Source organism: Fundulus heteroclitus, chromosome 2 (genome assembly GCF_011125445.2).
Source record: "Fundulus heteroclitus isolate FHET01 chromosome 2, MU-UCD_Fhet_4.1, whole genome shotgun sequence".
NCBI classification, from domain to species: Eukaryota; Metazoa; Chordata; class Actinopteri; order Cyprinodontiformes; family Fundulidae; genus Fundulus; species Fundulus heteroclitus.
This window is the reverse complement of record NC_046362.1, coordinates 37,309,732-37,323,005: the sequence shown is the minus strand read 5'-3', so window position 1 is coordinate 37,323,005 and position 13,274 is coordinate 37,309,732. Positions and strand designations below refer to the sequence as shown.

General features: G+C 42.3%; 1 protein-coding gene across 3 annotated transcripts in view; it reads left to right on the top strand.

The window, feature by feature from the left end:
* The window catches only part of tspan9a (tetraspanin 9a), a 272,692-nt gene that overhangs the window by 137,113 nt on the left and 122,305 nt on the right, over positions 1 to 13,274 (top strand). Inside the window, exons 4-5 of one of the 3 annotated variants that reach the window (XM_021316710.2) lie at positions 2,464 to 2,532; positions 9,632 to 9,711. In XM_021316710.2, the coding sequence (XP_021172385.2) occupies positions 9,649 to 9,711 (63 nt within the window). In that variant the 5' untranslated portion in view covers positions 2,464 to 2,532; positions 9,632 to 9,648. Of the gene's footprint in view, positions 1 to 2,463; positions 2,533 to 8,582; positions 9,712 to 13,274 lie in introns of those variants that run through there. The other 2 variants (XM_036126694.1, XM_036126679.1) reach the window with 2 other exon arrangements.

Sequence of the window (13,274 nt, the reverse complement as noted above, 5' to 3'; positions counted from 1 at the left end):
TACGCTCTTTATACGCTTCCTGCTGGCCAGTTTCAGCAGAAACACGTCCTTTAATAACTGCCCTGTCTGCTTTGGGTTTAGATTTCATTGAGAATAACTTACAGTAAGATGAATCCACCTCTCTCTGTTCGCAGACTGGAAGCTCTTTATTATCTCTAAAGACGCTGCGTGTTTTTTGCACACACACACACACACCGCCTGTGATTTAACAGCAACGAAGCTAAAAGATGCTTCACGCTGAACACACACTCATATCTCCGTAGTGCTATTTGGTCACAGTCTTTCGCTGCAGCTTCAGGGTTAAGTGTTTTCATCCCATTACCTTTTGTGAAGCTTTGTCTAAATTGCTTTACTAGAATCCCGGTTCCCTTTAGGTCCTAATCTCTTTAGTTTCTCATGCATTTGGATAAAAAGCAGCCAGAATTACTCAGCACCAGGGAGAATATTTCTGTGAAAATTCATCCCATCCACCTCCCTATTTTTCTAAGCCCTGGCTTTATGGACTAATCTGCTGCCTCTCCATAAAGTTTCCATCTTCTTCTTGAAGCCTGAACTCTTCTGCATCCATCCACAGGTTCCTGTTCTACCAACGTTCCCTTCCTCTGTTGTTTTATTCCTCTCTGCCTGATGCAGCCGTGGAAAGCCCCGTCACCGTTGCGGGACAGACACGCCCGTGTGGTTCTGCTCCGCTGCCTACCTGAAAATTCAAGTTCCACCTTCATAGAAACTGTCTGAGCTCTGCCAATTATCTGCAAGTCAAAGAGTAAACCCAGCAGCAGAGCTTTGTTTCCTGAGTGATGACAAGATTAACAGATGAAACCAAGAACGCTTCAATCCAGCGTTCGCTTGTCATACTCATGAGCTCTCATCAGTGGGAAAACCAGAACATGCCGTTATATTTTTACCCGAGCCATCGCGCCCCTTCCAGCTGGAAAGAACGCTCACAAACAGCGTGATCAAGGCGATAAACAGCCACACTCTTAATTCCTTCCTGAGAACAGAAATTAAAACTAAATGTGCAACTTTTTAGGCCTCTGGTCTTCCTCAATAAAACCTTTAATTGTTTTATATTTATTCACAGGGCGAAACTTTCCAGTTAATTTGTAATCTATGACTTTCTCTGCCCCTGGGGTGTAAATGTTACAAGACCCAGACGCCTATCTCTCATTAGCCCAACTCCAAAATTTAAAACAGAAGAGTAGATGCCGTTTATGTAAGGGTGAATGCACATTTAGCTGTTTGTTAGAAAAAAAACTGCATGTCTAAACTTGCTGGTATCTATCGTTTTGGCAACTGCTCAGTTTGGATTGAAATGAAGCAAAGAATCATTGTAGGAAAGCACCTGGCATGGTGGTGGATCTGTGGATCTGTTTCTCTCCCAAAAGACCTGGAAACTGTGTTAGACTTTATGGCATCATGAACTCTGATATACCAGGACATTTTAAATAATAATCTGGTTCTACATGTAAATCCATCAGAGTGAGAAGCATAAAATGGTGCATAAGAGAAGACCAACAACTCTCAAGATGTCTCTATTTGCTCCGATCTGATAGATCAGTCCTTATTCAGGAATTTTTGTCATGTAAGCCAGAATTGTCAAGTCAAAAGAACTGGAAGACAAAAATATATATAATTTAGGGGAAAAAAACTCAATTTAACAAAACATTATGAATTTGTATTACCTGCTCCACAAAATATAAGAGTGCAATATTTATATTTAAACAAATTAGGCAGATTTTCTGGAGGAAAGGGTTGTATGAAAACTTTAAAATGTGTTTGCCACATTTATAATATTTGGTTTGCACGTCATTTTGGACACGATTGAAAAGAAATTTGAACTTTTTGCTGTTTGTTCTCAGCAATAAGGACCAGATTTTTGTTACTCTCTCTTCAAAAACACTTTAGCCAAATGTAATAAATGAATTAAAAGCACATTTTTGTGTACCACAGTCTGCATTTGAGTAAGTACTATGAAGCTAAAGATACATTTTCTATTGTAAGAATATTTCAACATGTCTGTAATAATTTTGCCTTAATTAAAAAATCTCCATCTCCATCAGCCTCCTGTGCTGGTGGGCCAAATCATTCTTGAAATGCAGTTGGGGGCCCCAAAGTCAAGGGGCCACAAAAATGGCCCCCTCATTGCACTTTAGACACCGATGGCCCCATGAATACCTATAAATGTGGCACCGGTGATTTTTAAAAACAAATATTTCTTTATGTGGGGATTTTTTCAATCTAAATGTGCATTAAAGGTATTTTGTTGTTAGATTTTGCTGCTAAAATAAATGGTATATTCATTTTCACATATTTACTGATGTTTTCAGTAATTTCAGAATACTCTGAATGTTTCTTCCCTCAAACACACAAAGAAACCAACTAGAACTAATTTTCTTTACATAAAAGTAATACAATATATAGAGCGCCCAACAACAAACTGCCTTTTGTTCTGTATGATTTCAGAACATTGCTACCTTGAGCTGTCTGGAAACATTGCAGCGTATCTTTCTGCAGCCACACACAACATACCAGGTGTGTAATTGATCAAACATTTAAAATGTAAATGTTTCATAATGCTGTATTCTTTCACATGTTTGGGTATGGCATACCTGAGAACAGGAACTTTTCAGAGCAACTTTACTTAAAGTAAATGTAAAGTTTCTCTACTGCCTACACCTCTGCCTCAACATAAACTCCAGAATATGTTCTTTTATGCTGTCTTCAGTATATATAGTACTTTCAACCAGAACTGGGTGTAATGGGGCAGGCTGCCATGTTGGTGCCATATAATTGGCTCAATGATCTATGTTGTGCTAACAAGACCAGGCCATTACTCAGATAAATTGGATAAGTTCCTCTAAACGTAATGTTGGCATGAACAGGAATTCACAAGCTAAACCTGCAATACACAAAGTGCTTGGATATGTTTTCTTGTCAACCTAACAAATCCACTATTAAATGTGAATAAATAGAGTGTAACCAGGGTGTTATCGCCTCTGACACTGCATTCCTTCAGTAGCTATACTTTTACCTTTACAGGACTCAGGGTAGTTTCTATATTTGTCCTTATTTCATTCATTTGCATTTTTGTAGTTTTGCAGAGTTCTGATGTCTGCAGCTTAAACTTAGTTAGCTTAGTCTAAATCCCTGTTGTGCTATTAAACCTGTTTAACGTTTTTTAATGTTTAATAAATAACTATCTGTCTGTTAGGTATTGTCCAGTGAATATCAGCCCAAGAGCTGATATTAGGATAATAGTTGAAAAGGATGATTCAAGCACTGCCGTTCTTTTAACAGCAAACTCTGCACACATAGCGACAAATGAGTGACAACTTATCTTCAAGTTCAAGAATTTATTAACAGAAATAAATTAACATCCAGAAAAAATCACTATAGAATGCTGTTTATCTGAATTAGCACTATATTTAATTCAACAAATCCTCTCTAACAGGCTAGTGAAATTTGACTAAAACTACAAAGCAAAATTAAGATAAAAAGAAGCTAAGGAATTATGTACACACAAAGAAACAAAAGACAAATAAAATGGTTGATTATCATCAGAATAATTCAATGAATCCTGGTTCAAAGTTAAAAAATAACAAAATTCATCCTAAAGAACGTGGAATGAGGTTAAATTAGCTTAACTAATTTAGAACATTTGGTATGCGTTCACAGTGCAAATCCTGAGTTAAACAAACATTATTTGATAAAATAACATTTTACAGAATGATTTACTCTTTACTTTAAAAATCAATTTACTTCTGTGAGGCCTGATTTTATTAATGTGATTATACCTCCGGGAAGCTAGGGGTCGCTGTAGCAATCATTCACTAAATGGTTTAATCCTAAACTTATACAAAAACACCATTAAATCAACATTAATACTCCATATTAATGTGGTAATAATGCTCATAGCACTATCGAACGATGGTGGAGCGAAACGAAACAAACATTATAAACTGTAGTCGCATATCCGGGAAGAGCGAATGTTACCAGAAGCAAATGGCATTAGGCTAGCGGACATTCTGTGCTAATTTTAAAAAGCTTCGGTTTTATTTTGGTCATAATGAGCGGACCGGATAACACAAACATCAATATCTCATCAATGTGTAAAACCCTTGTGAAGATAAAGTTTGTTATAACCGGAAATACACACTTGCCTCTGGCAGGAGGCTGAACCACACCACCACCACCACACCCCAACAAAAGTGTTATCACTAGCTTCCATGTTTTTGAATGTATAATAGGTAGAACCCCAGACTCTGAATCCTCTCTCCGTTTGACTTAATCTTTGTCGTTTTTCCTGTAAATAAACTCCTCTGCTTTTACACTCTGTTGCCCGCGTATGGCCTTCCATGTGGGTCAGGAAACTACCATAAAACACGGTAGAAGCAGCATATGTGTTAAAGGGCAGCCCGCTATAAACTCTATAAAGAGTTTAACAACTAATAGAAATAATATTCAATGAGTAAGTGTATTGATAAATATCCTATAAATTCAGAGGATATTTTCGGCATTAAAAAACTATTTTACTAATTATAACAGTCATTCCAAAAAAGAGGAAAAGTGAGACATGCTCCGACTACAGACCTATATCTATTCTAAACGTGGATTATAAAATTTATACCTCAATATTAGCAAATCGATTCAATCAATTCATTGGAGATATCATAGACGAGGACCAAACAGGATTTATTAGAGGTCGCCAAACGCAAGATAATATCAGGAGAGCACTTCAAATCATAGACCATATTCAAAATAAAAATATAAAAGCTGTTTTAATCAAATGAAACTGCTGCAGAGAAGAGCTGCTGTTGCGTCATCAGCTGCAATACACGCACTTCCTATACGGAGCGTTTGCCTCACTAACAGTAAAACACAGGACGGTCTGCTGGTCTGCTCTTTGTCAGCAGGATGTTCCTGGGTTTGGTTTTTGAGCTTTTTCTCCTTTTCTGCCTTTAGGCCGGGCCAACAGCAGCACTTAGCTGAAAGAAGACATTACTGCACACCAACAATGTCTGGTACCGCACAAATGTTCTATTTTTGTAGACTGACCTGTTGTGAAAGTCGGTGGAGGTTGTTGTGCTGTTAATTGAGTTCTTGTGGCGTGTCAGCAGGACTGTTCCTCTCTGGCCAGCTCTGACGCTTTTTTATCCATGTGGATCAGATTTGATCATAGATCCCAAACCAGGTTGCTGTCAGTTTTTGGTCTTCTGTCTTGATTTTCACAGCATGGCTGGCCTGTGCCTCAGCGTGTTGTTAGGACTTTTAGTGCATGCAGAGAATCAATGCAGATGCAGCGTCCTGTGTCCAGTTAGTAGAAGTAGAAAGTTTACTGTAACAGTTTGATCCAGGGGTTCCCAAAGTGGGGGTCAGGGCCCCCCGGGGGGTCACGAGACTCCAGGTGGGAGATGATGATCCAGATTTCACTGTCAGAGACACACTTGCTTTAATGTAGCACATTTATGCCTTTAATCATGGATAACTTAGAAAAAAAAAACTTTATTTTTGTACTTTCCTTAACCCCTCCCCCTCCACCCTCCACCCTGTCGATGTGAAAATGCTGTTATTTTGCAGTTTGCAGGATGATAAGTATGGGAACACCTGGTTTAATCAATGCTGGTGCAAAAGCTATTAAATAAGTGCACTTCAGCAAATTACAATATAATCCAAAAATGCATATGTTCGTGATTCAATTCAGAGAGTGAAAAATATATTATATAGATCTTATTTATTGAAATCAAATTAATATGTCGGTACTGTATCTGTCTTCATGTGAATCATTATGGCCCATGAAAAACTAAAATCATGTTTCTCAGACTACCAGATTCTTACAAAAGACCCAACATTTTAAAATGGAAGTGTCTGTTTGCACAGTTGTGGACAACACGGCTGCCTTTACATTAAGCCAGTATATATCATTGCTAAGCTGGTTATTGAACAACTATACTGATGAAAAATAACGTGGACAGAAAAATGATCCACCCCACACCAGGTAACAATATCTAATTTAATCACCATGGCTAATTCCTGCAAACTGGAGTGCTAAGAAGGAGATGAGCGACACCAGAACCAACAATGCAGACAAGCTGAAGGTCTCTACTCCAGCAGAACTGACCTCCTGCAGGAGACTAGACAGGCGTCTGTAAACCAATGTAAAATGGGTCTCAGTTCTGAATAAAACTTTATTTAATGTTAAAACTTTGCGTGCCAAAATGATGGTTACCTATTGCAACAACTGATGGAAAAAGAGTTAATGGCAGCAGAGCAATCAACGCATCCATCGATTGTCTTCTGCTTCTCTGAGATCGGATCCTAATGGCAACGGTTCCAGGAGTGAAGCCCGCACAGCCCTCTCCCCTCCAGCGAGTTCTGGGTCTCCTCCCAGTGGCAGGAAAACCCCCCAAAAGGGAGGCGCCCAGGGAGATGCAGAGACGCGGCAGATCCACTTTGAGCTCCTCACCATATCTCTAAGGCTGTGCCCGGCCACTGTCCAGAGGAAGCTCGTATCAGCCGCTTATATCCATGATCTCATTCTTTGGGTCAGGATCCAGACCTCCCGACCATAGGTGAGGGTCAGAACCAAGACGGCCAGGTAGACTGAGCTCTTCTTTTCAACACAACGGACCGCAGGGGCAGCCTTGGCAAAGTCCAGCATGCACTGGTGACAGAATTGACTTTGTGCCAAGAGTGCAGACACCGCTCTCGCTTTGGACAAACAAGCACCCTCACAAAAGACCCTGGGAGACATGGCTGTAACTGAGACTTCTGCAGATCTACGATACATGTAGACCAGAGACACTTTCTCCCGTGTCCTCTTCAGCAGTTCTGCGAGGATAAAGGTCTGGTCCACTGGTCCACGGCCAGGACAGAAGCTGCATTGGTCCTCCTGGATCTGAGGTTTAGTCTGAGCCTCCTCTCCGCCCCCCAGAGTAAGCTTTCCCAGCGATGCTGAGACGTGTGATCCCTCAGTAACTGGAACACACTCTGGTCGCCATTTAAACAGAACAATCAAACCCTTCTTTACTTGCTTACCAGCGTTTTCTCTGTTTCCACTGGCATGTTTGGTGATGAGCTCCGAGTCTCTGAGGTTGCAAGGCCTTCTTGCCATACCCTTAATCTTAATCCTTCACAGATTCTGTGTCAGAATCAGACATGGGCTCTATCTGTTCGGCTACAAAAGATTATTGTCTCTTTCATTTCCAGTCAGGCAAAGGAAAACAACTTTGAACCTATAATCTGACAGAGGTATGAATAGTTTTGGGCTTAACTGCATTGTGGAGTCAATTAAGAAATGGTTCACCAGCCAGAGGAACAAAACATTCTCCATGGTAATCTGAGTAGAAGTACTTAAAATAAAACTGGAATCTTTCACAATTTTTTAATGTTACTCTACTTTAATTAAAGTCTTTTTACGCATCTTTACAAGGCGTTCAGCTAAATGTAGGCGGTGTTATATAGATTTTTTTTATCCCAAACAAAAAGACAACCTGTTTTCTTCAAATCATAGGCTAACGGTATAAGAACAATGTGCTCCTTCTTCTCGCTGCACAATATGAGCGAATCAACACCTGCAGGTGCAGCTGTCTGCGCACACAGCATAGCTGGAACTATTATCTACCCACAGTTATACTCCCCAACACACCGGCTATGTAATTTATTTGATAAAACATGAAACTGGAGATGTTTCCTGCTGTTTTATTTCTACATTCTTTATCGTTGTGGTTTTGGGTGAGAGGATGAACTTTCCAAAGGGCCACTTTAACCACAAAGTTACTCTTCATATGGATCAGATTACATCATAATTCCTGAAGCTGGGTTAATCCTTCACCTCAGCATGATGCCACTAACCTTTTCTGGGAGGGGATCATAAACAATAATTAATTAGTCAAGCTGTACCTGCACACTGCAAAAAAGGGAACAGAAAGTAGGTAAAATCCTCTTTAAATTAGTGTATTTTTCATTTATTTAAGCAGGTAAATCAGACTATTTGCCAATTGAATAAGATTTTTGCACTTTAAATAAGAACAATTCATCTCCATCATTTTATTTCAAGTGCAGGATGTCTAATTATCTTATTTTAGGGGTACAAATTCTCATTCCATTGGCAAATACTCTTATTTATCTGCTCAAATTGAGTAAAAATATACAAATTTTAAGGGAATTTTGCTTAATTTTAGTTCCCTTTTTGCAGTGCATCAAGGCTGCTCCAAAAGAAATCTGAATGTTATGTTTTAGTTTAATGTGAGAAAGTTTCAGATGACATTTGGTCGCCCAGAGGCCCCTACCCCTCCGTCCCCAGACACGACTCTGCTCATCTCCAGCACAAACATTTTTTTTTGTGCTTTTTCTGCTAAATGTTTGTTTCATTCTGCTGATCTCATCTCTGACCTCTGAATCCCCCTGATAGGACGGGAAATAGTTGAACATGTACAGAGAAAGCAAACACAGAAATGTGCTTAATAAAGACACGGGGAGTGGAGAGGAGGAGCTCCGGTCCTGCTGCAGCAGCTGCATTGGCTCTCCGCTCTGCAGTGAGGAGGGGCTGAGAGCGAGGGAGAGAAAGAGAGAGAGAGCGAGGGAGAGAGGGAGACTCCTGGGGGAGGAGGGCAGAGCTCTTGTTGGATGATAGGGAATGCCCGTTAGTTGCGTCTGCCGATAATAGCACATCAGCCAGCGCGCTGCTATTGGGGGAGCAGAGCACAGGCAGCACGGAGGACTGAGTCGCTCAGCGCAGAATGGTACACCAGAGATAGAGACGTGAAGAGAGAGAGAGGGAGGGAGCGCATCCGCACATGTAGACCTGAGGAGGACTGAGCAGGAGCAGGGCAGTAGGGAGCAGGAGGAGGACAAAAGTTACCCGGTCAGCAGGAGATCGTAGAGCAGCTGAGACTCACTTGGGTCTCAGTCCCACTGGAGGAGCCAAGCACATCAATGAGCAGAGCAGGAGGAGAGTGATATTACAGGAGGGAGGGCTGGGACTTCTTCTCAGAAACACCGTCCTGTCATAAGGCAAGGGTAATGCTCCCAACAGGACCCTGCTGCACAGCTTACTTCAGGATTATCACAGGAAGGCAGCAGCTTTAAGCAGAGGACCCGTACTGTAAGCCTGCCCAAAGTGCCTGCGCTGGTCCGTTCAGCTCTTTTCTGCACGGCAGACCTCCTGGAAGTGGATGTAGTTGTGCGTCTGTGTGCCTTTTGTCATTTTTCTTCTTCTTCTTCAAAAGTGTGAAGCAGTGGAGGATTTGAAGGGCAAGTTGTTCTGTCCTGTCATCTCTGGGACTATGTTAGACTGTGCATCAGAGAAGCCCTCATCAGCAGCAGCAGCAGCAGCTCTAGAGCATGGAGAAGTCCAGCAGTGAGGAGTCAGCCATTCACCGTAGTCCATCCGTAGACAGCCGTGATTCTGATTTCCCTCAAGCCTCCACGTCTGGCCGCCCGTTCGGCGGCCGCGGCTTCACTGCCGGCGCTTTCTACGGCTCCACGGGGCCGCGCAAAAACGCACAGCAGGGGCCGGCTGGAGCGGCAGCTGACACCGGCGCCGGAGACAAGACCAACAACAAGTACAGCTCACCCAAAGGCAGCAAATACGTGGTCTTTTACCTGGATCTATCCTTTGTGTTCCTTTTAGAATTCAAGAAGTGCAACATGGCGAGAGGCTGCTTGTGCTGCTTGAAGTATTTGATGTTCGTCTTCAATCTCATCTTCTGGGTAAGTGGCTCATCACTCCTTAATGTTGGTCTTGGCACGCTCGCCCATATCGATCCCGCTGACGTTTATGCTGACAAGAGAAATCTGCCAGGAGAGATTTAGCACTGGTAAAATGTGTGACATGAGATATTAATCTGGGAAGATCTGCTGTGAGACAAAACGCTGGCTGTCGGGGCAATCACGCGTTTCTAATTACGTCGGGGTGTTTATGCTTGTTCCATTCTGTGCAAGCTGCTATTCCTGGACGCAATGACTGAGGCTGTGGCAATGCACCAGGTCTTCTTTTGTATTCTGTGCGCTGCTGGGGGGTCGTCTGGGTCACTCCTTTTGATGGTTATGGGATTCAGAGCTAGCATGGAGCTGAAATGATACCTCTGGCTTGTAATTGATAGTGCAGGGGATACTACAGAAGTTAGTCAGCAGTAGTTTCATGGGATTGTGTTTCTCTTTATTGTTGTACTACTGCTGTCAACTGTAACTGCGCTCAGAGGGAGCCAAACGGAACTGTAATAAAACTCTGAAACTGTAATGGTTACAACACAGTATCTGATTTTCCTTGTGACTGTTGCATTTACAGTAATGACGCCAATAGACCTCAGCGTGCCCAGATTACTCAACCATAGATTTCATTCAGGGAAAAAGAGTCCGTGTGTGGCAGGCTGAGCTGTGGGTAGCCATGCATGGGCATTTATTGTGATAATGGGCATCCCTTGAATGATTACAGGATGGATTATCAGGCTTATGGGTTATGAGGGTAAGTCTTTTGTGCAGATGCAGTGAAGCGTGAAGCATTAAAAACATCCCAACATGAAGGACTCAATCAACCCAGGATCCCAGTATCACCGTGCTGGGAGCTCTGGTAACTGGGGCACGGGGTGGCATTAGCCTCAGCCCAGTTGTGAACAGTCCAGCTTTATAAGCACACACACACACAAACACACACACACACACTGCCATCCCACAAGACAACAGACAGCACAGATCTTGGCTGAAGCTGTTCATCTTCTACATCTTGGAGGGAATAAATCATAATTTTTACAACTTTCCTTTTCAGCTGTCTGCAGGCTTCTGGCTCGTAGGAGTTATATCCATTACCATGTCTGAACTGTAGAAATATGAAAATAAGAAAATAAGAAAAAATAAGAAAAAAAAAGGTTAGGAAGAAATTTTTTTTGCTTCCAAAGTCTGGGTATAACACAATGGACACCCAAGGCAAAATCCAATTAGAGTTTGTAAAGTGAAGATTTAAATGGTGATTTACCCAGCGAGGAGGAAGAAGTCTAGAGAAATGTTTGAGATCCGTGACTTGGAGGCCAACCAGCTCCCTATGGAGGGAGTTAAAACGCAAAAATTCTGACTGCGCTTTTCAAACAAATTGTTCCAATTCTGACCAGCATTGTAACTTTGATGCCCTCCCAGATTATTATATATTTTTTATTGTAGTTATTTGCTCTGCTCACGAAACATGCTCACAGTTGCTTCAGAGGTCTGGCTGTTGACTACCTGCTCACCCTGCTGGTCACAGCCATGGCATGAACTGAATTCCTTTGTTTATATCACAGATGCCAGTTGTTCCATAATCCTGGAGCAAAGAATGGTTTTTGGTGGAGAAACTGCTTTTGGTGGCTGAAAATAAATCTGATATCCCTGCAGAGCTTACACACATTGCTCGCCTAAATGATCTTTGAGACTAAAGTTCACACTATGTACTTTTTCTGTGCTGTTAACAGGTGAACATGCATTAATCTGACACATTTCTGTTCAAAAGGTATTCTTGTCAAGCAAATAATTAATCCTATGATTGCAATATGTGTCCAAAAGGTGTTTTAAAGTTACTTATCCTCTTAAAAACAATAGAAATGTCAGCTTTGATATAGGCATGTTTCATACTTTTCAGGTTTTCTGCCTAAAAATATATTGGGCTTATGAGGAGGATGTCTCATTTTATACTCAGTGTGATTCTGTCTACAGAGAGAGAAAAAGGCCTCAGAGGCTCTTTAGCGTCTTTGAAATGATGTCAATGTTCGTTTAAGTGAATGAAAAGGTCATAAAGGCTGAGCTTATGATAGATTCATTATTGCAGATATTGACCCACCATGGTTCTCACCTCAGTCGGTAGATTTTAAGCACACGCTTCGGTCTCCAGATGCCACTGTTTGCATTAGAGATGAGGTTTATAGGCTGTCAGGTGATCGATCAGGCTTAATTTGTGATTTAAGCCTCTGGATTTTTGTAAATAGCTCGTTTAAAGTAAAACAAAATGCTCATAAACGGTTTCATAGACATAGTGAGTTAACCTTTGCATGCTGCCAACATAACTAAATGTCAGATGGTTAGTGCAGGGCGACAGCAGAGAGGAAAACTACCTTTTAACAGAAAGAAACCTCCAGCAGAACCAGACTCAGTTTGGGCTGCCATCTGTCTCAGCCGGCTGGAGGTTAAGAGGACAGGAAAGAGAGGCAGACAAACACAGATGGTGTTGGCACTGAATATATGCCAGGACAACAGAGAAAGGCAGAGTTAGGAACCAAATTAGTGACAATAAAGGGAACTGTAGCAGCAGTCCAGGTCTGCAGCAACATAACTGCAGGCATGGCTCGCTGTGGATTAGCTGTATATAATCTGGGCCCGCTTGAAGACAACAACGCCAACCTTTAGCAACAGTTGCACTGACATTGATATCCACTCTTCCTTAAGAGCAGTCTCAAGAGATTTGTGGGGAGGCTTTTACTTCCCAAGCCCTTTCTAGGCTCGATTTGTACTTACCCCTTTTAGTAGCACGGACAACTGACCACCGCATGGCCCTAATAAGGAGGCGGAACTGAAGCTATAGACTTCAGGGCTAGGAAAGATGCTCTGGCACTGCTATGAGATAATGCTAAAGCATTTCCTGAAGTATGTGTGTATGCATACTTGGGTAATGTGTACTCTGTTCGCCCCTCTCATCGTTTGGTCATTATACTGATGGCTTTAACCAGAAATCAAACAGGAGCAAAGTGAGTTAATATGTAGGCTCATCCATCAACGCATGATTGCCTGTAGACGCTGATGGACTGAAAGGTCTAATTTTGGGGTCAGTGCACAGGTTAGTGGAGCTTTGAGTAATGAGATCACTCCACAGTGAGGGGTCCTTTGACAGGTTGGTGATGGTTGGAGGGTTTGGAGCTATGTTGTATCTTGACACTCCTGGGACTTGGCCGTGCTACCTTTGACACTTCAGAAATCACAAGGCTACCGAAGCCGGTAGAGAGCTTTTCCTCTTAACTTCTGTCATCTCATCCGGAGACCGACGAGGGAACGATCCACCGGGGTAACCAGACACCAAACACGGCGTTGGGGGGGGGGGGGGGGGGCGCTTCTCTCTGACAGCGCACACATGGACAAGCATGCTTGCCGTGCACACAAGCAGACATCGGCCATCCTCGGAAGCATGTTTACCACCCACACGTCTTCAGCCGCTTACACTAGTAGCTTGAAGCACGAGGTAAACAGTAGCCGGCACTCTAGGCATCGCTATACATGCGCTGATCTTTAGCCCCACCAGCAGTTGTCCGTGACCATCT